The sequence below is a fragment of the Salvelinus namaycush genome, chromosome 37 (genome assembly GCF_016432855.1).
Source record: "Salvelinus namaycush isolate Seneca chromosome 37, SaNama_1.0, whole genome shotgun sequence".
Classification (NCBI taxonomy): domain Eukaryota; kingdom Metazoa; phylum Chordata; class Actinopteri; order Salmoniformes; family Salmonidae; genus Salvelinus; species Salvelinus namaycush.
This window is the reverse complement of record NC_052343.1, coordinates 30453840-30479339: the sequence shown is the minus strand read 5'-3', so window position 1 is coordinate 30479339 and position 25500 is coordinate 30453840. Positions and strand designations below refer to the sequence as shown.

Below are 25500 nucleotides of genomic sequence, written 5' to 3'. Positions count from 1 at the left end.
GCTGAGGGAGAGAGGCTGAAGGAGGCCCAGAACATCAACCGCTCTCTGCTGGCTCTGGGGGACGTCATCCAGGCTCTGAGGGGGAAGGAGAAACACATCCCCTTCAGAAACAGTCGCCTCACATACCTGCTGCAGGACTCACTGGGCAAGGGCAACAAGACGGCCATGGTGGTGCAGGTAGGGACTCACGACAGTACAGTACGTCTGATTACAATGTCTGTATATCCATCTATATGTATATTCATAGGGCTGACTTCCCGGACATTAAGCCTTGTCCTGGACTAAAAAGCATTCTGAATGGAGAAGTCCATACTGTATTTAGCCTACACATTACAAGACAACTAGGCTATGGTGGTGCAGCCTGGCTTACACAACATACAGTACAGAACATCAAATACACTGATTATACTGTCATATCTGTCTGGAAGTGTCCTCTCTCTGATCCTCTGGTCCTCCTCCAGGTGTCTGCTCTGGAGAGTAACGTGGGAGAGACCATGTGTTCTCTGAAGTTTGCTGAGAGGGTTTGTAAGGTGGAGCTGGGGCCTGCAGCCAGGAAGATACAGAGAGGAGGGGGAAGCCATCAGTGTGACTCAAACTCCCCTTCCTGAAATCATCCAACTTCCTGTTCCCATGGACAACCAGGACTCCAGGGACTCAACAGACACACAGCCAACCAAATACATCAACAACAACAAACAACCCCCTCTGCCCAGTCAGCCAGTCAGTCTATCAGTCTGTCTATCAGTTCGCCAGTCAGCCAGCCAGCCAGTCAGTCAATCTATCAGTCTGTTTATCAGTCAGTCAGTATAAAAGCTACCAGGTGTGTATTCAGTGAGATTAAATATTGAGAATATTGCAGATTCTCTAGTCTACCGATCATAATGTCTGTTCATGTCATGCACAGGAGGTTGGTGGCACCTTAATTGGGGAGAACACATGGTTTCCAGGTGTTTGATGTCATTCCATTCGCTCCGTTTCGGACCATATTATGAGTCGTTCTCCCCTCGGCAGCCTCCTGTGATGTCATGTCTGTTGAACGTTCTGTAACGTTACACCCACCTGAACAGACCCCAGCTTTAACATTAAACCCACCTGAACAGACCCCAGCTGTAACGTTACACCCTCCTGAACAGACCCCAGCTGTAACGTTACACCCACCTGAACAGACCCCAACTGTAACGTTACACCCACCTGAACAGACCCCAGCTGTAACGTTACACCCTCCTGAACAGACCCCAGCTGTAACGTTACACCCACCTGAACAGACCCCAGCTGTAACGTTACACCCACCTGAACAGACCCCAGCTGTAACGTTACACCCACCTGAACAGACCCCAGCTGTAACGTTACACCCACCTGAACAGACCCCAGCTGTAACGTTACACCCTCCTGAACAGACCCCAATTGTAACGTTACACCCACCTGAACAGACCCCTGCTGAGTCTAAAACTATCCTGATAAAGAAGGGCTATGACTTGAGGTCTCCGTGACAACGTCATCAGGATAACAGATAAGAGTGAAGGGATAAGAAGGCTCTACTGTCTCCTGTCTGCTGCTGTTCAGATAAGAAGTCTCTACTGTCTCCTGTCTGCTGCTGCTCAGATAAGAAGTCTCTACTGTCTCCTGTCTGCTGCTGCTCAGATAAGAAGTCTCTACTGTCTCCTGTCTGCTGCTGCTCAGATAAGAAGTCTCTACTGTCTCCTGTCTGCTGCTGCTCAGATAAGAAGTCTCTACTGTCTCCTGTCTGCTGCTGCTCAGATAAGAAGTCTCTACTGTCTCCTGTCTGCTGCTGCTCAGATAAGAAGTCTCTACTGTCTCCTGTATGCTGCTGTTCAGATAAGAAGTCTCTACTGTGTCCTGTCTGCTGCTGTTCAGATAAGAAGTCTCTACTGTCTCCTGTCTGCTGCTGCTCAGATAAGAAGTCTCTACTGTCTCCTGTCTGCTGCTGCTCAGATAAGAAGGCTCTACTGTCTCCTGTCTGCTGCTGTTCAGATAAGAAGTCTCTACTGTCTCCTGTCTGCTGCTGCTCAGATAAGAAGTCTCTACTGTCTCCTGTCTGCTGCTGCTCAGATAAGAAGTCTCTACTGTCTCCTGTCTGCTGCTGCTCAGATAAGAAGTCTCTACTGTCTCCTGTCTGCTGCTGCTCAGATAAGAAGTCTCTACTGTCTCCTGTCTGCTGCTGCTCAGATAAGAAGTCTCTACTGTCTCCTGTCTGCTGCTGCTCAGATAAGAAGTCTCTACTGTCTCCTGTATGCTGCTGTTCAGATAAGAAGTCTCTACTGTGTCCTGTCTGCTGCTGTTCAGATAAGAAGTCTCTACTGTCTCCTGTCTGCTGCTGCTCAGATAAGAAGTCTCTACTGTCTCCTGTCTGCTGCTGCTCAGATAAGAAGTCTCTACTGTCTCCTGTCTGCTGCTGCTCAGATAAGAAGTCTCTACTGTCTCCTGTCTGCTGCTGCTCAGATAAGAAGTCTCTACTGTCTCCAGTCTGCTGCTGCTCAGATAAGAAGTCTCTACTGTCTCCTGTCTGCTGCTGCTCAGATAAGAAGTCTCTACTGTCTCCTGTCTGCTGCTGTTCAGATAAGAAGTCTCTACTGTCTCCTGTCTGCTGCTGCTCAGATAAGAAGTCTCTACTGTCTCCTGTCTGCTGCTGCTCAGATAAGAAGTCTCTACTGTCTCCTGTCTGCTGCTGCTCAGATAAGAAGTCTCTACTGTCTCCTGTCTGCTGCTGCTCAGATAAGAAGTCTCTACTGTCTCCAGTCTGCTGCTGCTCAGATAAGAAGTCTCTACTGTCTCCTGTCTGCTGCTGCTCAGATAAGAAGTCTCTACTGTCTCCTGTATGCTGCTGTTCAGATAAGAAGTATCTACTGTCTCCTGTCTGCAGCTGTTCAGAAAAGGCTAGTGTCATCAGCTCATCTGCATGATGCACCAACCAGTATGACATCATCATCAACAACACACTAACCCGAGTGCCAAGACAACCTCTACCTTTGAAACTTCCTACTAGAACCACAACTAAACAACAAATGCTGTTTCCTTTGACTGAATTGCTAGGAGTTCTTCATCAGGGGTTGTATGTTTCAAGCATCTCAGAATATGAGTGCTGGTCTACGATCAGGAACTCCCTGTAGTTATTATAATTGTCTTCATTATGACCTGAGAGGCAAAACTGATCCTAGATCAGCACTTCTACTCAGAGACATTTTGGGAATACAGGCCTTGAATGCTATTTTCCACCATCACAATGCTTAGAGATGCTGCATCTTAATCAAATATGTTCTCCAAGAGAGGAGTGTCACAGTAGACACGTGTTCTGTTCTATTCTTGCAGTATTAATAATCTATCTATATCTTCTATATAACACGTGAGCTTTTTTGATTCCAATATAGACATGGCCTATCTTAAAAAGGTACTGTAGTGTGTAGGATCAATCTGAGTGTTGTGTAAGTGATGGATTAGGCTGTACTAGCTCTGGTCCAGGGTGTTAGTACGGCTACCTTCAGGTAGTCTGTGGTCCAGGGTGTTAGTACAGCTACCTTCAGGTAGTCTGTGGTCCAGGGTGTTAGTGTGGCTGCCTTCAGGTAGTCTCTGGTCCAGGGTGTTAGTACAGCTGCCTTCAGGTAGTCTCTGGTCCAGGGTGTTAGTGTGGCTACCTTCAGGTAGTCTCTGGTTCAGGGTGTTAGTGCAGCTACCTTCAGGTAGTCTCTGGTCCAGGGTGTTAATGTGGCTACCTTCAGGTAGTCTCTGGTCCAGGGTGTTAATGTGGCTACCTTCAGGTAGTCTCTGGTCCAGGGTGTTAATGTGGCTACCTTCAGGTAGTCTCCGTTCCAGGGTGTTAGTACGGCTACCTTCAGGTAGTCTGTGGTCCAGGGTGTTAGTACAGCTACCTTCAGGTAGTCTCTGGTCCAGGGTGTTAGTGTGGCTACCTTCAGGTAGTCTCTGGTCCAGGGTGTTAGTACAGCTACCTTCAGGTAGTCTCTGGTCCAGGGTGTTAGTGTGGCTACCTTCAGGTAGTCTCCGGTCCAGGGTGTTAGTGTGGCTACCTTCAGGTAGTCTCCGGTCCAGGGTGTTAGTGTGGCTACCTTCAGGTAGTCTCTGGTCCAGGGTGTTAGTGTGGCCAGGTCACATGTAAACTCCATGGACCAGAGTGTTAGTGCTGCTGAAGTCTCAGCAGGGGGCATGTAAACTCCATGGACCAGAGTGTTAGCGCGGCTTGCTGAAGTCTCAGCAGGGGGCATGTTAACTCCATGGACCAGAGTGAAGGTTATACCTACTTTCAATGATGACCTCTATCACAAAATGTGTCATTGTTGTGAAGTTGGAAAAAGCGGTTTGTGAGTGTTATCGTATCTCTCATACGGCCTAATTCACTGGCTTTCAGTGAAGTGAGCAATTACCTCTTTGCGTCCCAAATGGTACCCTGTTCCCTATATAGTACCCTACTTCTGACCAGGACCCTATGGGTCCAGGGGTGCTATTTGGGACGCAGATCGAGAGTGAAGTAGGTAGCTAGCCATGTGTGACAATATGATAAATAACAAAGTGCTGTTATAATATGTGCAATACAGATGTGGGATCTTAGATCACCCTGTTGCAGGAAACATAAAACTTGTAATGTATTTGTAATTTCCATTTACGACTTGATTTTCCATTATGAGCAATGTAATCAACCCTTAAAAAAATGTCCATTAATTATAATCCAGATCTCCTGTTGCTACAGGATTATTTTCCTGCTGTAGCAACCTGGCTCAAATTAAGATCCTACATCTGTAACCTCCTTTGATAGAGAAACATTGGTGTGTTTGGGGGACTGGTGGGAAGCACTTTGTGAAATAAATAGTTTTGTTCTTTTCAGGCCAATTTAGGTGCTTTAGATGTATAATTAATGAAATATCATCATACCAAAAATGTCTTTGTTCATTGTAATCTGTTTTCCATCTTAGTTGAACCTGACAGTCAACTGTTGAGTTAATAGTATCTTTTAATTAAATAGAGTAGCAATACTTTTCCTCTTGCAGTAACTTATTATACTAGTGGATTAGGGTCACTTTACAATCTGATTGGTTAAGGATCAGTTTTCAGCTGATTTTACAAATAAATCTGGAATTTTAAAAATGTGGGGGAACTTATTCTGTGTTGTCTATTGTACATAATATTTCAAAGTCTCAACAGAATAGGACAAGACACAAACGTTGGGAAAATCCAAATCATTTTACTGGAAAAATAGAATTAAAAGGATGCATGAATAACAGACGATCGTTACAACAGCTGTTTACAACAGTCCCCAATGTTCCTCTAGCTAGCACTACACTGACAGTCTGGTCGGACTTTCACACAGGCTCTGCATCCCAAATGGCACCCTACTCCCTATCTAGCACACTACTTGCCAAAAGTAGTGCACTATACAGGGAATAGGGTGTCATTTGTGACACGTACTAGGACTAGAGTTGAGAAGTCATCAAGGTGACATATCTAATTGTCATATTCACACTCCCCGGTAGCTTTAACAGCTACGGAAACCAAAAGTCTCCGATTCCCACAACAAACATTCAGCTGTACAGAACAGGAACATTGGTAGGGTCAGATCCAGGACCGCGCGGTGTGTCTCTGGATTAAGGGGTCAGTCCGAGTCCCCCTCTGCTGTGACCCCTATGGCTCCCACAGCTCCAGCCAGCTCCTCCTCGCTGCCTTTCAGACGATCACCTGGACACACACACACACACCCACACACACACACACACAGTTCACAAAAGGGTGTTGCACAAAATACAAATGAGCTAACTGGCGTAGAGGAGACATAACTGTAGTGCCAAAGCTGCTGTCACCATGTATTCTCCATTGTTTTTAGCTCCTACTGTGTTTTAAATTTCACAACAAAACACCTGGAATGGCCCGTTTTAGATAGTTTTACAGCCCCTCCAGACTGAATCTATCCCTTGGTGCTTTCTGATGGAATATGTGGGCCAACGCCAGATCTATTCTGAGAATGTAGATCACAGGAGGAGTAGAGGAATCACATCAATTATGTCAAGTGGCATCAAGCCTCCCTGGACTCTGGAATCCACAGAGCAATTAGTCTGATACAGTCAGTAACTCCATGTTCAGACCAGTCATATATAGTCTGATACAGTCAGTAACTCCATGTTCAGACCAGTCATATATAGTCTGATACAGTCAGTAACTCCATGTTCAGACCAGTCATATATAGTCTGATACAGTCAGTAACTCCATGTTCAGACCAGTCATATATAGTCTGATACAGTCAGTAACTCCATGTTCAGACCAGTCATATATAGTCTGATACAGTCAGTAACTCCATGTTCAGACCAGTCATATATAGTCTGATACAGTCAGTAACTCCATGTTCAGACCAGTCATATATAGTCTGATACAGTCAGTAACTCCATGTTCAGACCAGTCATATATAGTCTGATACAGTCAGTAACTCCATGTTCAGACCAGTCATATATAGTCTGATACAGTCAGTAACTCCATGTTCAGACCAGTCATATATAGTCTGATACAGTCAGTAACTCCATGTTCAGACCAGTCATATCTGGTCCCAGCACACATTCCCTGTATTTAATACAATAACAAACACTCACGGATAAGTTCAGCGATGGCCTTCTGTGTTCTCCTCTCAAGCTTCTCCAGCTTCTTCGCCACGTCTCGTTTCAAATCCCTTCAAATCAGAAACAGGACATTAGACCACAACAAGGCACAGGGAAATTAACCAAGAATTATACTTGATATACTATGAAGTATAACATCTTAGTTAAAATGTCTTACCAGTCAGGTTTCCTGGGGGCTAGGTTGGCCAAATCCTATGGAGGAAATATGATCACATGTATTTAAAATGGTGGAAACTTAACATGAACACTAATCAAACACTAGGCTATCTACTAACTTATCCCAGAGGGCTTTGGATATTTGAACTATTTAAAGATCACTACTTACCACTTCTTCAATGACAGACTCTGGTTTAGCTGCATCTAGCTGTTCCTTCACTTTCTCCTCCACTGGAATAACACAAAGCATGTCTTATGTACAGCTGCATCCTGTAATAGTTACAGTACCAGTCAAAAGTTAGACACACCTACTCATTCAAGGGTTTTTCTTTATTTTTTACTATTGTCTACTTTGTAGAATAATAGTGAAGACATCAAAACTATGAAAAAACACATGGAATCATGTAGTAACCAAAAAAGTGTTAAACAAATCAAAATATATTTGAAAATGTTAGGTTCTTCTAAGTAGCCACCCGTTGCCTTGATGACAGCTTTGCACACTCTTGGCATTCTCTCAACCAGCTTCAGGAGGAATGCTTTTCCAACAGTCTTGGAGTTCCCACATATGCTGAGCACTTGTTGGCTGCTTTTCCTTCACTCTGCGGTCCAACTCATCCCAAACTATCTCAATTGGGTTGAGGTCGGGTGATTGTGGAGGCCAGGTCATCTGATGCAACACTCCATCACTCTCCTTCTTGGTCAAATAGCCCTTACACAGCCTGGAGGTGTGTTGGATCATTGTCCTGTTGAAAAACAAATGATAGTCCCACTAAGCACAAACCAGATGGGATGGAGTATCGCTGCAGAATGCTGTGGTAGCCATGCTGGTTAAATGCGCCTTGAATTCAAAATAATTCACTGACAGTGTTACCAGCAAAGCACCCCCACACCATCACACCTCCTCCTCCATGCTTCACGGTGGGAACCACACATGCGGAGATCATCCGTTCACCTACTCTGCGTCTCACAAAAACATGGCGGTTGGAACCAAAAATCTCAAATTTGAACTCATCAGACCAAAGGACAGATTTCCACCGGTCTAATGTCCATTGCTCGTGTTTCTTGGCCGAAGCAAGTCTCTTTTTCTTACTGGTGTCCTTTATTAGTGGTTTCTTTGCAGCAATTCGACCATGAAGGCCTGATTCACACAGTCTCCTCTAAACAGTTGATGTTAAGATGTGTTTGTTACTTGAACTCTGTGAAGCATTTATTTGGGATGCAATTTCTGCTGGTAACTAACTTATCCTCTGCAGCAGAGGGAACTCTGGGTCTTCCATTCCTGTGGAGGTCCTCATGAGAGCCAGTTTCATCATTGCGCTTGATTGTCGTTTCTCTTTGCTTATTTGAGCTGTTCTTGCCATAATATGGACTTGGTCTTTTATCAAATAGGGCTATCTTCTGTATACCACCCCTACCTTGTCACAACACAACTGAATGTCTCAAACACATTAAAAAGGAAAGAAATTCCACAAATTAACAAGGCACACCTGTTAATTGAAACTGGCTCTTCAATGCCAAGAGTGTGCAAAGCTGTCATCAAGGCAAAGGGTGGCTACTTCGAAGAATCTCAAATGTAAAAGATATTTTGATTTGTTTAACACTTTTTTGGTTACTACATGATTCCATGTGTGTTATTTCATAGTTTTGTAGTCTTCACTACTTTTCTACAATGTAGAAAATAGTAAAAAATAAAGAAAAATGAGTAGGCGTGTCCAAACTTTTGACTGGTACTGTATGTACTCATCATCATCACCACAGCAGTGCCTTCCCCAAGCTACTCTCTGGAGATAACTCCTCATCACTTCAGATGTCTCACCTGAAGCAGGTTTGGCCTTGGGCACCTGTCTCTCCTTCAGCTCTTCATCCTCTGGGGTGTAGTTCCTCAGCTTCAGCTCTCTACTCAACACAAACCCTGGCTTTAGTGCTGTGCATTGGTTTATACCCATAAGCTATACTATAAGCAGGTGTGTGTGTGAGAGAGTGAGAGTATGGTAAAGCACCAGGTGGTGGCAGTGTAGCCACATGTATTAGGTCCTACTCCAGAACCAGCTGAGGAACCTGAGGAGAGGAGACAGTCTACAGGTCTAAACCAAATATATTAGGTCCTACTCCAGAACCAGCTGAGGAACGTGAGGAGAGAAGACAGTCTACAGGTCTAAACCAAATGTATTAGGTCCTACTACAGAACCAGCTGAGGAACCTGAGGAGAGGAGACAGTCTACAGGCCTAAACCAAATGTATTAGATCCTACTACAGAACCAGCTGAGGAACCTGAGGAGAGGAGACAGTCTACAGGCCTAAACCAAATGTATTAGATCCTACTACAGAACCAGCTGAGGAACCTGAGGAGAGGAGACAGTCTACAGGCCTAAACCAAATGTATTAGATCCTACTCCAGAACCAGCTGAGGAACCTGAGGAGAGAAGACAGTCTACAGGCCTAAACCAAATGTATTAGATCCTACTACAGAACCAGCTGAGGAACCTGAGGAGAGAAGACAGTCTACAGGTCTAAACCAAATGTATTAGGTCCTACTCCAGAACCAGCTGAGGAACCTGAGGAGAGGAGACAGTCTACAGGCCTAAACCAAATGTATTAGGTCCTACTACAGAACCAGCTGAGGAAACTGAGGAGAGGAGACAGTCTACAGGCCTAAACCAAATGTATTAGATCCTACTACAGAACCAGCTGAGGAACCTGAGGAGAGGAGACAGTCTACAGGTCTAAACCAAATGTATTAGATCCTACTCCAGAACCAGCTGAGGAACCTGAGGAGAGGAGACAGTCTACAGGTCTAAACCAAATGTATTAGATCCTACTCCAGAACCAGCTGAGGAACCTGAGGAGAGGAGACAGTCTACAGGTCTAAACCAAATGTATTAGATCCTACTCCAGAACCAGCTGAGGAACCTGAGAGGAGACAGTCTACAGGTCTATCCCCAAACACAGCTACAGTTTGTCATCTCTGGAGGTTACTATACCAGCCAGGGAATAAGGCCTCCCCTTATTCTGTTGAACACATCTCATTAGCATGCGCCATCTGCTCAATGGGTTAGTCTGTCTCCAGCACAGTAGATAACAGCTGAGGAGAGAGCTGGTGTCCCACATGTTACGATAGATTGTCATCTATCATCAAGGGCCCTCTTGGTGGAATTCTTAGCGAGCTTGGATGACATCTGTGTAGACAGATTGAGCCCAAAGACAGGAGAAAACCCAACCTTCAATGTATGCATCCCAAATCACCCTATTCTCTATATAGGGCCCTGGTCAAGAGTAGTGCACTATATAGGGAATAGTGCACTATTGGGAACACAGCCTGAGAACATGACTTTGAATAGGGATTCCTCCTGAGGGAGTGAACAGTGATCTGAGCATGGATCAGTGTTGAAACGGGGATACCTAGTCAGTTGTAAAGGGGGATACCTAGTCAGTTGTAAAGGGGGATACCTAGTCAGTTGTAAAGGGGGATACCTAGTCAGTTGTAAAGAGGGATACCTAGTCAGTTGTACAACTGAATGCCTTCAACTGAAATGTGTCTTCTGCATTTAACCCAACCCCTCTGAATCAGAGAGGTGCGGGAGGCTGCTTTAATCAACAGCCACGTCTTCGGCGCCCGGGGAACAGTGGGTTAACTGCCTTGTTCAGGGGCAGCACGACAGATTTCTACCTTGTCAGCTCTAACCATTAGTTGAGATGTAGGCTAGGTTAGCTGAAGGAGACAGCAGAGGGCCTGTTGGGGATAGGTCTGGGTGTTGAGATGTAGGCTAGGTTAGCTGGAGGAGACAGCAGAGAGTCTGTTGGGGATAGGTCTGGGTGTTGAGATGTAGGCTAGGTTAGCTGGAGGAGACAGCAGAGAGTCTGTTGGGGATAGGTCTGGGTGTTGAGATGTAGGCTATAAGGTAGCTGGAGGAGACAGCAGAGGGCCTGTTGGGGATAGGTCTGGGTGTTGAGATGTAGGCTAGGTTAGCTGGAGGAGACAGCAGAGAGTCTGTTGGGGATAGGTCTGGGTGTTGAGATGTAGGCTATAAGGTAGCTGGAGGAGACAGCAGAGGGCCTGTTGGGGATAGGTCTGGGTGTTGAGATGTAGGCTATAAGGTAGCTGGAGGAGACAGCAGAGAGTCTGTTGGGGATAGGTCTGGGTGTTGAGATGTAGGCTAGGTTAGCTGGAGGAGACAGCAGAGGGCCTGTTGGGGATAGGTCTGGGTGTTGAGATGTAGGCTATAAGGTAGCTGGAGGAGACAGCAGAGAGCCTGTTGGGGATAGGTCTGGGTGTTGAGATGTAGGCTATAAGGTAGCTGGAGGAGACAGCAGAGAGTCTGTTGGGGATAGGTCTGGGTGTTGAGATGTAGGCTAGGTTAGCTGGAGGAGACAGCAGAGAGCCTGTTGGGGATGAGGCATCTATCAGAGCTAGCAGTCAACCAACAGGCAGGTCAATACTTGTGTGGATCCAGGCTGGAATGCTGTCATACTCTGGTCCACCACAGCTCAAAGCAGTCAGCTCAGAGCTACAGTGCATTTGAAAAGTATTCAGACCCCTTGACATTTTCCACATTTTGTTACGTTACAGCCTTATTCTAAAATTGCTTCATTGTTTCCCCTCATCAACCTACACAATACCCCGTAATGACAAAGTGAAAACAGGTTCGCAAATATATTAAGAATAAAAAACAGAAATACCTTATGTAAGTATTCAGAACCTTTGCTGTTAAACTCTAAATTGATCTCAGGTGTATCCTGTTTCCATTGATCATCCTTCAGATGCTTCTACAACTTGATTGGAGTCCACCTGTGGTAAATTCAACTGATTGGACATGATTTGGAAGGGAACATACCTGTCTATATGAGGTCCCACAGTTGACAGTGCAAAAACCAAACCATGAGGTCGAAGGAATTGTCCGTAGAGGCACAGATCTGGGGAAGAGTACCAAAACATTTCTGCAGCATTGAAGGTCCCCAAGAACACAGTGACCTCCATCATTCTTAAAAATGGAAGAAGTTTGTAACCACCAAGACTCTTCCTAGAGCTGGCCGCCCGGCCAAATTGAGCAATCGGGGGAGAAGGGCCTTGGTCAGGGAGGTGACCAAGAACCCGATGGTCACTCTGACAGAGCTCCAGAGTTCCTCTGTGAAGATGGGAGAACCTTCCAGAAGGACAAACATCTCTGCAGCACTTCACCAAATCAGGCCTTCATAGTAGAATGGCCAGACGGAAGACACTCCTTAGTGAAAAGGCACGTGACAGCCCGCTTGGAGTTTGCCAAAAGGCACCTAAAGGACTCTCAGACCATGAGAACCAAGATTGAACTCTTTGGCCTGAATGCCAAGCGTCACTTCTGGAGGAAACCTGGTACCATCCCTACGGTGAAGCATGGTGGTGGCAGCATCAGGCTGTGGGGATGTTTATCAGCGGCAGGGACTGGGAGACTAGTCAGGATCGAGGGAAAGATGAACGGAGCAAAGTACAGAGAGATTCTTGATGAAAACCTTCTCTAGAGCACTCAGGACCTCAGACTGGGGCGAAGGTTCACCTTCCAACAGGACAACGCAGGAGTGGCTTGGGGACAAGTCTCTGAATGTCCTTGAGTGGCCCAGCCAGAGCCCAGACTTGAACCTGATCGAACATCTCTGGAGAGACCTGAAAATAGCTGTGCAGCGACGCTCCCCATCCAACCTGACAGAGCTTGAGAGGATCTGCAGAGAAGAATGGGAGAAACTCCCAAAATACAGGTGTGTCAAGCTTGTAGCGTCATACCCAAGAAGACTTGAGGCTGTAATCGCTGCCAAAGGTGTTTAAACAAAGTACTGACTGAATACTTATATAAAACGTGATATTTCAATGTTTAATTTTTAATAAACTTACCAACATTTCTACTAACCTGTTTTTGCCTTGTCATTATGGGGTAGTGTGTGTAGATAAGGATTTGTAATTTTTATACCAATTTAAGAAAAAGGCTGTAATGTAATAAAATGTGGAAAAAGTCAAGGGGTCTGAATACTTTCAGAATGCACTGTATTTTCCATGGACCTACAGTACCGTAGCAGTAACCTACAGGCTGGCCCTAGTGGTCAGAAAATCGGGGAAAACGGAACTGTTCATAATCGATCAGGCTACATGAAAGCAACAGGAAGACTTTGAGGACAGCCACATTTGCTGCATCACAACCATCTTGGTCTTTGATACCGCTGTTCTGCAATCTGAGCTCACATGCCATTTTAATAACTACAAGGCTGGTCACAAGATATCGCTCTCAGAAGACTAACAGAGGGGTGGAAAAAAACATTTTCCAAGAAGCAAAGTGTTTGTAACCAGCGTCCATACCACGGTCAGTACTGTTCCACTCTCTTCAGAAGTACTTCCTGAGTTTGACCCACAAAACAAAACACACAAACCCAGGCTGCATCCCACACGGCACCCATAGGGCTCTTATCAAAAGCAGTGCACTAAATAGGGGATAGTGTGCCATTTGGAATGCAGTAGAGGGATTTGCAATGGCCAGCCTGTGAGTACACTGCCAGCCCAGTGCTGCCTGGACGATCATTAAACATAAACAATGGGGGAAAAGCGTCTGCCGTGTAGGAGGGAGGGAGGAAGAGATGGCTGCTCTTGCTCCTGCAGCTGAAACACAGAGTCCAGTCAGCTGCAGGATATTTGTGCAGCTATTGTTTAACACAGGACACCTGCTCCAACCCAGAGTAAACACTGAACACAGGACACCTGCTCCAACCCAGAGTAAACACTGAACACAGGACACCTGACTGGGAGGATGAGGTGCATTCGGAGACCTGGGTCTAATTCACTATAGGCACCCATCTGGAACAAAAACGGACAAACTACCTGAAGGACTACCTGAACTTGTCCAACATGAAATACTTGTTTTTGTTTTCCGTACTAATGAAAAGGACCCAGGAGAAACTAACCTGTGTCGCTGCTCTTCAGCTTCCTCCTCGGCCCGGTCCCTCTTCCTGTCTGGCTCCCCGTCCTCTCCATCTCTCACCTGTCAGGTGACAAAACACCGGGCTATTAAAACGTGACAAACACCGGGCTACTGAGGTGACAAAACACCAGGTAACTGAGGTGACAAACACCGGGTTACAGTGTGCATTTAGCAGAGCCGTTAGCTGCTAAATCATGGCCGCCACTGCAAAATAATTGAAATAAATAATTATATACTTTTATATACTTTTTAGGATGGTCAAATGTTTTCAGTGTAAACTTAAAATCACTAAAACCAGATATAAAGTATGTAGAACAGATAATGGACCTAATATATACATCACACACACACACACACACACACACACTACCATTCAAAAGTTTGGAGTCACTTAGAAATGTCCTTGTTTTTGAAAGAAAAGTACATTTTTGTCCATTAAAATATCAAATTGATCAGAAATACAGTGTAGACATTGTTAATGTTGTAAATGACTAGTGTAGCTGGAAACGGCATATTTTTTTAAATGGAATATCTACATAGGCGTACAGAGGCCCATTATCAGCAACCATCACTCCTGTGTTCCAATGGCACGTTGTGTTAGCTAATCCAAGTTTAGCATTTTAAAAGGCTAATTGATCATTAGAAAACCCTTTTGCAATTATGTTAGCACAGCTGAAAACTGTTGTGCTGATTAAAGAAGCAATAAAACTGTCCTTCTTTAGACTAGTTGAGTATCTGGAGCATCAGCATGTGGGTTTGATTACCGGCTCAAAATGGCGTGAAACAAAGGACTTTCTTCTGAAACTTGTCAGTCTATTCTTGTTCTCAGAAATGAAGGCTATTCCATGCGAGACATTGCCAAGAAACTGAAGATCTCGTACAATGCTGTGTACTACTCCCTTCACAGAACAGCGCAAACTGGCTCTAACTGGAATAGAAAGAGGAGTGGGAGGCCCCTGTACACAACTGAGCAAGAGTACAACTACATTAGAGTGTCTAGTTTGAGAAACAGACGCCTCACAAGTCCTCAACTGGCAGCTTCATTAAATAGTACCCGCAAAACACCAGTCTCAATGTCAGCAGTGAAGAGGCGACTCTGGGATGCTGGCCTTCTAGGCAGAGTTGCAAAGAAAAAGCCATATCTCAGACTGGCCAATAAAAAGAAAAGATTAAGATGGGCAAAACAACAGACACTGGACAGAGGAAGATTGGAAAAATGTGTTATGGACAGACATCTAAGTTTGAGGTGTTCGGATCACAAAGAAGAACATTCGTGAGACGCAGAAAAGATGCTGGAGGAGTGCTTGACGCCATCTGTCAAGCATGGTGGAGGCAATGTGATGGTTTGGGGGGGCTTTGGTGGTGGTAAAGTGGGAGATTTGTACAGGGTAAAAGGGATCTTGAAGATGGAAGGCTATCACTCCATTTTGCAACGCCATGCCATACCCTGTAGACAGCACTTAATTGGAGCCAATTTCCTCCTACAACAGGACAATGACCCAAAGCACAGCTCCAAACTATGCAATAACTATTAAGGGAAGAAGCAGTCAGCTGGTATTCTTTCTATAATGGAGTGGCCAGCACAGTCACCGGATCTCAACCCTTTTGAGCTGTTGTGGGAGCAGCTTGACCGTATGGTACGTAAGAAGTGCCCATCAAGCCAATCCAACTTGTGGGAGGTGCTTCAGGAAGCATGGGGTAAAATCTCTTCAGATTACCTTAAATTGACAACTAGAATGCCAAAGGTCTGCAAGGCTGTTATTGCTGCAAATGGAGGATTCTTTGACAAAAGCAAAAGTTTGAAGGACACTATTATTTCGATAATAAAAAAAATAAAAACATTATTTATAACCTTGTCAACGTCTTGACTATATTTCCTATTAATTTTGCAACTAATTTCATGTATGTTTTCATGGAAAACAAGGACATTTCTAAGTGACGCCAAACGTTTGAACAGTAGTATGTATGTATGTATGTTTTAATAAGATAATCTTTGAGAACTAACAACTTCCAAAAAAAGCAGTCAGGGAGAATTTAAAATTCCCCAAATGGCATGGTCCCCCCATTGAGTTTGTTTTCAGAGTTGAGTCACTAGTCCCCTGTCCCCATTAGACAGTAAGTAATAAGGATCACGTCTTTCTTCAAGGCTAACACACCACCCACTTCCCTCCAGGACACTAACACACCACCCACTTCCCTCCAGGACACTAACACACCACCCACTTCTCTCCAGGACACTAACACACCACCCACTTCCCTCCAGGACACTAACACACCACCCACTTCCCTCCAGGACACTAACACACCACCCACTTCTCTCCAGGACACTAACACACCACCCACTTCTCTCCAGGACACTAACAACACTTTGTTTTACTGCTGCCGTTTCATTATTTGTTACTTTTATTTTATTTTTAAATTACTTCACTTATTTTTCTTAAAAAGTTCTTAAAACATTGTTGGTTAAGGGTGTGTAAGTAAGCATTTCACTGTAAGGTCTAGTACATCTGTTGTATTCGACGCATGTGACAAATACAATTTGATGATTTATTACCTTTTTGAGGTCGGTCCATTTGGGATTCAAATAGAAACATTATGGGCTTGAGTAACATTGGTTTGAGGGCTGTCAAATACAAACAATGAGATCCTTGAAAAACATAGGAGTTGGTCTGAAAAATTAATACAACCTAACTGTCACGCAAACTGTGATGGAGTTAGTAAAACTAACCAGGCCACAAGACAGAGGAGTGGTTCCCTGTATCAAAACATGTCATCATAAAACATACACATGTAAACAAAAAGAAAAAGTGTATTTTTAATATCAGAATGTTGTTGACCGTGACCCAAGTCACAAAGCATAACAATGAGGACTAGCAGGACTCCTCCCAGTCCTGCATTTTCCTGGAGAGGCTTCCTGTCCACCAGCTGGAACAATCAAAATGGACTCATTCTCCAGTACAGTTCAACAATCACATGCTGCAGGAATGTCAACAGCCGTTCATCAAGAATAGCCTAGCTGCTGGGCCAAGCCCACTGGCGTTCCCCTTCAACGGGGCTCACTGGCTGGCTTAGCCAAACACACTGAAGGACATTCCCTGATTGTATTGCAAATGGCAACCAATTCAACAGAGGCCTGGTCAAAAGTAGTGCACTATATAGGGCGTAGGGTGCCATTTGGGAGGGAGACCAAGTCTAACGGCCAAAACGGTGGCTTGCTTGCCCTTGGAACAAACACATGTAGTGTCATTTGGAGGACGTTTGCTGCAGTAGAACAACATACCAATGTAAACAACAGGACTGAGGCTCGAGGAAGAAGCTGTAAAGTGGACCTTGGTTGTGTTGGTCGCACTCAGTCACACTGGTAGACTACATACCGTGTGTGTAACTGATAGATGCCAAACTCTTTTAGGTAGGGGACACAGAGCTAGGTGAGGGGCCTATCCCTAGTAGGGAAACACTGGTGCCGTATTATGTAGCTATAAGATGAGGACCCATGATGACTAGCTATCTGTTGTGAGTGGGAGACTTTTAATAGACCATATGATCAGCCTAAATGTCGAGGGGCCATACTGAACAAAGCATCTGCCAGCTAGCTAGCTACAAAGCAAAAAGTGTGATGATATAAAATGCATTGTAGAATACAAAATGGATCATCACACGGAGTTCTCACTACCTAAGAGCTCTATCTTGAATGACTCCTGAGACGCCCTCTAGTTTGGGACCGTATCAACAGCAGCAGAGGAACGCTCAACTGGGTTCTGTTATATGGAGGCGGAGTTGAGTTGATATCTGGTCGCAGGATTGGCTAGAACAACAACATGTAGTCACCATCAGTCAATTGTAGTAAAAATGTTCTATTCTGAAAAGGCTTACCTGTTACCTACGTTAGTCCTGTACAACTACAGTCCTTCTGCAGGGTGCTGAGATGTATATCTTTAATACAAACTTTTCATTTTTCCACGTACTATGCAAACAGATTCAATTGGGGCTATCTGGGATCCTCGGGACGTCCCTACCCTAAACCCTAACCATTTAAAAAGTCAACTTCAAATGGGGACCCAATTGAATCTTAGCTTACGTAGTACGAGCAATGAGGGGAAAGTCAGTGATTGTATTCGCTACAAGTTTTTATTTAAAGTAGGAATTTCATCACCCGGCAGAAGGACTGTGGTTGTACATAGGGACTAACATAAGTACATGTAAGGGTTTTCAGCTTTGACACTTTTACAAGAATTGACTGATGGTGGCTCAATGTTGTCAAATCAATTTGTCACATGCTTGGTAAACAACAGATGTAGACTAACAATGAAATGCTTGGTAAACAACAGATGTAGACTAACAATGAAATGCTTGGTAAACAACAGATGTAGACTAACAATGAAATGCTTGGTAAACAACAGGTGTAGACTAACAGTGAAATGCTTGGTAAACAACAGTGAAATGCTTGGAAAACAACAGGTGTGGACTAACAGTGAAATGCTTTGTAAACAACAGGTGTGGACTAACAGTGAAATGCTTTGTAAACAACAGGTGTGGACTAACAGTGAAATGCTTTGTAAACAACAGGTGTGGACTAACAGTGAAATGCTTTGTAAACAACAATGTAGAGAGAAAGAACTGAGAAATAATAGAAAAGTAAAACATGTAATAATAAATACACAATGAGTAACGATAACTTGGCTATATACACAAGGTACCAGTACCTAGTCGATTTGCAGGGGTACGAGGTAATTGAGGTAGATATGTACATATAACAAGGAATAAAGTGACAAACAGTAGCAGCAGTGTTTACCTTTAACTAGGCATGTCAGTTAAGACCAAATTCTTATTTTCAATGACAGCCTAGGAACAGTGGGTTAACTGCCTTGTTGAGGGGCAGAACGACATATTTGTACCTTGTCAGCTCGGGGATTCGATCTTGCAACCTTTCGGTTAACTAGTCCAACGCTCTAACCACTAGGCTACCTGCCACCCCATGAGTCAAAAAAGTTAGTGCAAAAAATGGTCAATGGAGATCGTTAAATATTTAACTAAATAGCTACCCGGACGAATTATTTAGAAATGTTATGGCTTGGGGGGGTAGAAGCTGATCAGGGTCCTGTTGTTTACGGACATATTCAATCTCTCCCTATCCCAGTCTGTTGTCCCTACATGCTTCAAGATGCCCACCATTGTTCCTGTACACAAGAAAGCAAAGGTGACTGAACTAAATTACTATCACCCCGTAGCACTCACTTCTGTCATCATGAAATGCTTTGAGAGACTAGTTAAGGATCATATCACTATCTTATCTGACACCCTAGACCCACTTCCGTTTGCTTACCACCCCAATAGATCCACAGACGATGCCATTGCACTGCCCTATCCCATCTGGACAAGAGGAATACCTATGTCAGAACGCTCATTGACTATAGCTCAGCCTTCAACATCATAGTACCCTCCAAGCTCATCATTAAGCTCGGGCCCTGGGTCTGATCACGGCCCTGTGCAACTGGTTATTGGCCACCCCCAGGTGGTGAAGGTAGGAAACAACACCTCCACTTCACTGATCCTTAACACAGGGGCCCCACAAGGGTGCGTGCTCAGCCCCCTCCTGTACTCCCTGTTCACCCATTACTGCGTGGCCATGCACGCCTCCACCTCAATCATCAAGTTTGCAGACGTCAACAGTAGTAGGCCTGACTACCAACAATGACGAGACCGCCTACAGGGAGGAAGTGAGGACCCTGGCAGAGTGGTGCAAAGATAATATAACCACTCCCTCAAGAAAACGAAGGAACTGATCATGGACTTCAGGAAACAGCAGAGGGTGCACGCCCCTATCCATATCGACTGGACAGCAGTGGAAAGCTTCAAGTTGCAAAGCTCCAAGTTGCTTAACTTGGGGCGGCAGGTAGCCTAGTGATTAGAGCGTTGGACTAGTAACCGAAAGGTTGCTGACCAGGTAAAAGTCTGTCGTTCTGCCCCTGAACAAGGCAGTTAACCCACTGTTCCTAGGCCGTCATTGAAAATAAGAATTTGTTCTTAACTGACTTGCCTAGTTAAATAGGATATTTTTTTTTAAATAACAATAAAAATACATCACTGACAATCTGAAATGGTCCACCCATGCAGAAAGTGTGTTGATGAAGGCACAACAGCGCCTCTTCAACCTCAGGAGGCTGAAGAAATTTAGCTTGGCCCCTAAGACTCTCAGAAACTTTTACAGATGCACAATTGAGAGCATTATGTCGGGCTGTATCACCGCCTGATACGGCAACTGCACAGCCCACAACTACAGGGCTCTCCAGATGGTGGTGCGGTCTGCCCAACGCTTCACCGGGGGCACACTACGTGCCCTCCAGGACATCTACAGCACCCGATGTTACAGGAAGCCAAAAAAATCATCAAGGACATCAACCACCCGAGCCACAGCCTGTTCACCCCGCTATCATCCAGAAGACAAGGTCAGGTGCATCAAAGCTGCGACCGAGAGACTGAAAAAGCTTATCTCTCAAGGCAGTCAGACTGTTAAATAGCCATCACTACCCGGTTACTCAACCCTGCACCTTAGAGGCTCTGCCTTATATACATAGACACATTGGTCACTTTAATAATGTTTACACACTGCTTTAATCATCTCATATGTATATACTGTATTCTATTCTACTGTATTTAGTCAATGCCACTCCGACATTACTCATCCTAATATTTATATATTTCTTAATTCCATTCTTACTTTTAGATTTGTGTATTGTTGTGAATTGTTAGATACTACTGCACTGTTGGAGCTAGGAACACAAGCATTTTGCTACACCCGCAATAACATCTGCTAAATATGTGTTTCCAATACAATTTGATTACCGTAATTTCCGGACTATAAGCCGCTACTTTTTTCCCACGCTATGAACCTCGCGGTTTATACAATGGAACACAAGCATAATTTATGATTTTTTTTTTTCCGCAAGATTCACGCCGCCAAAAAACTGAGCACCGTCACATAATGTGACGTAAATCGAGTGCGCTCAAACTTCCCATCATTCTGATTACGGTAGTCATTTTGTCACCCTCATCATGGCAAAGACACGGAGAAATGCATATGATGCAGCTTTCAAGTTGAAGGCGATCGATCTGGCTGTTGGAAAAGGAAATAGAGCTGCTGCACGGGAGCTTGGCCTTAATGAGTCGATGATAAGACGTTGGAAACTGCAGCGTGAGGAACTGACTCAGTGCAAAAAGACAACAAAAGCTTTCAGAGAAGAAAAGCAGATGGCCCGAACTAGAAAATGAGCTTGAAGACTGGGTCAACACACAGAGAGCAGACGGCCGAGGTGTTTCAACTGTGCAGATCCGACTGAAAGCCAAAACAAATCGCCACCCCAATGAAGTTTGACTTTCTTGGTAGGCTACTGTTTACTGCTATTTTTTTTATTTTTGTTACAAGCCGTGTTTCGTTAAAGCCTATTTATTTTTGTTACAAGCAGTGTTTCATTTAAAGGCTGTGTAAAGTTAATTTGTTTCAATGTACCGGTAGGCACTTGCGGCTTATAGACATGTGCAGTTTATTTATGTACAAAATAAATATTTGTAAAAAATTCAGTGGGTACGGCTTATATTCAGGTGCGCTTAATAGTCCAGCAGTTACGGTAGATGGTTCCAGACTTGGTGCATTGGTACCGCTTGCCGTGCGGTAGCAGAGAACAGTCATAACCACTTGGGTGGCTGGAGTCTGACAATTTGTAGGGGCTTCCTCTGACACCGCCTGGTATAGAGGTCCTGGATGGCAGGAAGCTCGGCTCCAGTGATGTACTGGGCCGTACGCACTACCCGCACTACCCTCTGTAGCTCTTAGAGATGTGGACAGCGAGTAACTTGAAGCTCTCAACCCGCTTCACTACAGCCCTGTCGATGTGAACAGGGGTGTACTTGGCCCTTCTGTTTCCTGTAGTCCACGATCAGCTCCTTTGTCTTGCTGACATTGAGGGAGCGGTTGTTGTCCTGGCACTGCACTGTCAGGTCTCTGACCTCCTCCCTATAGGCTGTCTCATCACTGTCAGGTCTCTGACCTCCTCCCTATAGGTTGTCTCATCACTGTCAGGTCTCTGACCTCCTCCCTATAGGCTGTCTCATCACTGTCAGGTCTCTGACCTCCTCCCTATAGGCTGTCTCATCACTGTCAGGTCTCTGACCTCCTCCCTATAGGCTGTCTCATCACTGTCAGGTCTCTGACCTCCTCCCTATAGGCTGTCTCATCACTGTCAGGTCTCTGACCTCCTCCCTATAGGCTGTCTCATCACTGTCAGGTCTCTGACCTCCTCCCTATAGGCTGTCTCATCACTGTCAGGTCTCTGACCTCCTCCCTATAGGCTGTCTCATCACTGTCAGGTCTCTGACCTCCTCCCTATAGGCTGTCTCATCACTGTCAGGTCTCTGACCTCCTCCCTATAGGCTGTCTCATCACTGTCAGGTCTCTGACCTCCTCCCTATAGGCTGTCTCATCACTGTCAGGTCTCTGACCTCCTCCCTATAGGTTGTCTCATCACTGTCAGGTCTCTGACCTCCTCCCTATAGGCTGTCTCATCACTGTCAGGTCTCTGACCTCCTCCCTATAGGCTGTCTCATCATTGTCAGGTCTCTGACCTCCTCCCTATAGGTTGTCTCATCACTGTCAGGTCTCTGACCTCCTCCCTATAGGCTGTCTCATCACTGTCAGGTCTCTGACCTCCTCCCTATAGGCTGTCTCATCATTGTCAGGTCTCTGACCTCCTCCCTATAGGCTGTCTCATCGTCGTAGGTGATCAGGCCTACCACTGTCGTGTCATCAGCAAACTTAATGATGGAATTGGAGTTGTGCTTGGCCACGCAGTTGTGGGTGAACAGGGAGTACAGAAGGGGACTGAGCACGCACCCCTGAGGAGCCCCCGAGTTGAAAGTCAGCGTGGCGGATGTGTTGTTGCCTACACTCACCACCTGGGGGGCGGCCCGTCAGAAAGTCCAGGATCCAGTTGCAGTCGGAGGTGTTCAGTTCCAGGGTCCTTAGCTTAGTGATGAGCTTGGAGGGCACAATGGTGTTGAACGCTACACTGTGACGTTAGTCAATATATTCTCACATGAACAGATTGCGTCATCTATGGATCTGTTGGGGCGGTATGCGAATTGGAGTGGGTCCAGGGTGTCTGGGATGATGGTGTTGATGTGAGCCATGACCAGCCTTTCAAAACATATCATGGCTACAGATGTACTTACTAAGGGGTGATAATCATTTAGATTTGAGCGTTCTCGGCTAATATCAACAGTTGATTAATGAACTGACATATTTGAGTAAATTATCCCATCATAGCTAGCTAGCTAATTTCACCATCAGTTCACAACTAGCATAGCAAGCTAAATACAGACATCTAGTTAGCTAGATTAGTAGTTATCTAACTAGCTAACCATGTAGAATCTGTTATTTGAGATTCCAATTAATCCGTTTTGCACAGCTAACGTTAGCTAGCTATGTACATTTCAAACGAATGTCAAGGGCAATGCTGTGTGTAACTAGCTCCTGTTCTTTCCATCAGCTAGCTAACGTTACCTAGCTAACACAAACAGCTGGTAGCGAGCTTGCTAATTCTGTTTGTACTGTTTACAACACAGACAATGTTATTGCTGGGTGATACTCACTTGAAGTTGTCGACCTCTCAAAGCTTTAAGTCTTTCTTTCCTTTTTAACGCTTGTTCCTGTAGTGAACCAACCGACTGCTCCATTTTTGTTTCACGTTATGTTGTCGTGGTTCAGAAATCGATTCATAAGACTAGCTAGTAGCTACTCTCAAAGGTTTAGAAGCGAGTGCTGAGCGCATCGATTCATGGCCTGAACATCTGAGCAAATAGGCAGGCTACTGGGGCCTACTGTATTAAATGATGTGCAAAATAATAACACACTAATATCATCAGAATATCTTAGAAAATATGTGTTTTTTAAAACCTATGCATTTACTAGAGCAAAATTAGAAGGCAAAATTATACCAAATTATAAGGCTGCAAAGCCTGCAATAATGTCAAGACATCATGATCAACAATCAGGCCTATATAATGTTTTTCAATGCAAATAAACATCAAACTACATGGTTGCCTTGTACAACATTGGCACCTTGTTAACTGAGCAAATATGCAGGGGTGCAAAAAAATAAACATTTCATTTGATCTTGGAAGGCTTTTTATTTGAAATAAGTTGTGGTTCAGTTGACCCTGGTCAACCAGTCGACTGCCTGCCCCTCTCCCAGCCTTTAATTGGCTCGATGGAAGTTCTGTCAATCTCTAGTGAATCTTTGTTTCACTTCAACAGCTTTCCACTTGTGATGTGCAGGACGTCTTGCACAAGATTGATGTTTTAAAAAATCCACCGGGGCTGATTTGCTTGATCCTTTCTTGTTGCAGCTTTCTGCTCCTCTGAACGCAGAATAAGAACTATTCTTTTTAACCTTACAATTATTCCTGGTACAATCCCCAGGGTCTGGAAGGTGGCACATATACCCCTCCTTCACAAAGGTGGTGATCTGTGTGACCTAAATCCTTATTGAACTATTTCCAAACTCTCTTGCCTAGCAACAATTCTAGAATCCTTGGAAAACCCTCAATTTAGATCCTTTTTAACTAGGAAATGTATTCTAAATGTACACCAGTCAGGTTTCAGACCAGATTAAAGCACCATCTTTGCTACTTCTTTGGTTTAAATTATTTTCTTAATTGTTTGGATAAGAAGAAACACTGTGCGACCTCTTTTATTGACCTGTCTAAAGCCTCCGACACTATGGATCACTCAGTACTTATTCAGAGGCTTTCTTCAATTGGCCTGGACCAGGCTGCATGCAGCTGGTTGGATATTGATTTAAAAGAATGAAAGCAGTGTGTATTTACAGATGGTGTTAAATCCGTTTTTCTGGACATAATAAAGACAGTCCCGCAGTGATCGATTCTTCAGTTCTTTTGAGTATCATCAAAAATAAAAATAATCATATCAAACATTATTTGTCACATGCGCCAAATACAACAAACATTTCACCTTACAGTGAAATGCTTACTTACAAGCTTAAGCAATAATGAAGAGTATTTTTTAAGTCAAATTTAAAAAATAATAATAATACAAACACAATAAAAGTTTTATTTTTGAAGCAACACAATAACATAACTATAGAGGCTATATACAGGGGGTACCGGTACCGAGTCAATGTGTGGGGGTACCGGTTAGTCAATGTGCGGGGGTACAGGCTAGTCGAGGTAATTGAGGAAATATGTACATGTAGGTAGGGATAAAGTGAATATGCATAGATAATAAACAGCAGCATAAAAAAGGGGGTCAATGCAAATAGTCTGGGTGGCCATTTGATTACCTGTTCAGCAGTCTTATGGTTTGGGGGTAGAAGCTGTTACGCAGCCTTTTGGACCTAGATTTGACGCTTCGGTACCGCTTGCCATGTGGTAGCAGAGAGAACAGTCTATGACTTGGGTGGCTGGAGTCTTGACAATTCTTAGGGTCTTCCGCTGACACTGCCTGGTATAGAGGTTCTGGATGGCACAAAGCTTGGCCCCAGTGATGTACTGGGCTGTACGCACTACCCTCTGTAGCGCCTTGCAGTCGGATGCCGAGTAGTTGCCATACCAAGTGGTGACGCAACCAGTCAGGATGCTCTCGATGGTGCAGCTGTAGAACTTTTTGAGGATCTGAGGACCCATGCCAAATCTTTTCAGTATAGCCTATGCTCCTGAATTCTTAACACAAATAATTATATTCTTACACTGTCAGTCTATAATCAGCA

General features: G+C 44.5%; 2 protein-coding genes and 1 long non-coding RNA gene across 3 annotated transcripts in view; 2 read left to right on the top strand and 1 right to left on the bottom strand.

Moving 5' to 3' along the window:
- The window catches only part of LOC120031210 (kinesin-like protein KIFC3), a 4397-nt gene extending 2793 nt beyond the window's left edge, over positions 1 to 1604 (top strand). Inside the window, exons 8-9 of the mRNA XM_038976855.1 lie at positions 1 to 177; positions 462 to 1604. The exon at positions 1 to 177 is cut by the window's left edge and continues 53 nt beyond it. Coding sequence (XP_038832783.1) covers positions 1 to 177; positions 462 to 608 — 324 coding nt within the window. The 3' untranslated portion in view covers positions 609 to 1604. The remainder of the gene's footprint in view (positions 178 to 461) is intronic.
- A 1024-nt stretch (positions 1605 to 2628) lies between these two features.
- On the top strand, positions 2629 to 5000 carry LOC120031149. Its single transcript, XR_005473709.1, has 2 exons — positions 2629 to 4046; positions 4086 to 5000. It is a non-coding gene; the product is annotated as an uncharacterized LOC120031149 (long non-coding RNA).
- A 189-nt stretch (positions 5001 to 5189) lies between these two features.
- ccdc12 (coiled-coil domain containing 12) lies at positions 5190 to 23494 on the bottom strand. Its single transcript, XM_038976633.1, has 7 exons — positions 23366 to 23494; positions 13704 to 13780; positions 8602 to 8681; positions 6955 to 7016; positions 6787 to 6821; positions 6603 to 6679; positions 5190 to 5700 (listed from the first exon to the last, which is right to left on the bottom strand). Exons 1-7 carry the CDS (start codon positions 23447 to 23449, stop codon positions 5618 to 5620), a joined length of 498 nt encoding a protein of 165 aa, XP_038832561.1. The 5' UTR covers positions 23450 to 23494; the 3' UTR covers positions 5190 to 5617.
- Between the last annotated feature and the right edge of the window lie 2006 nt (positions 23495 to 25500).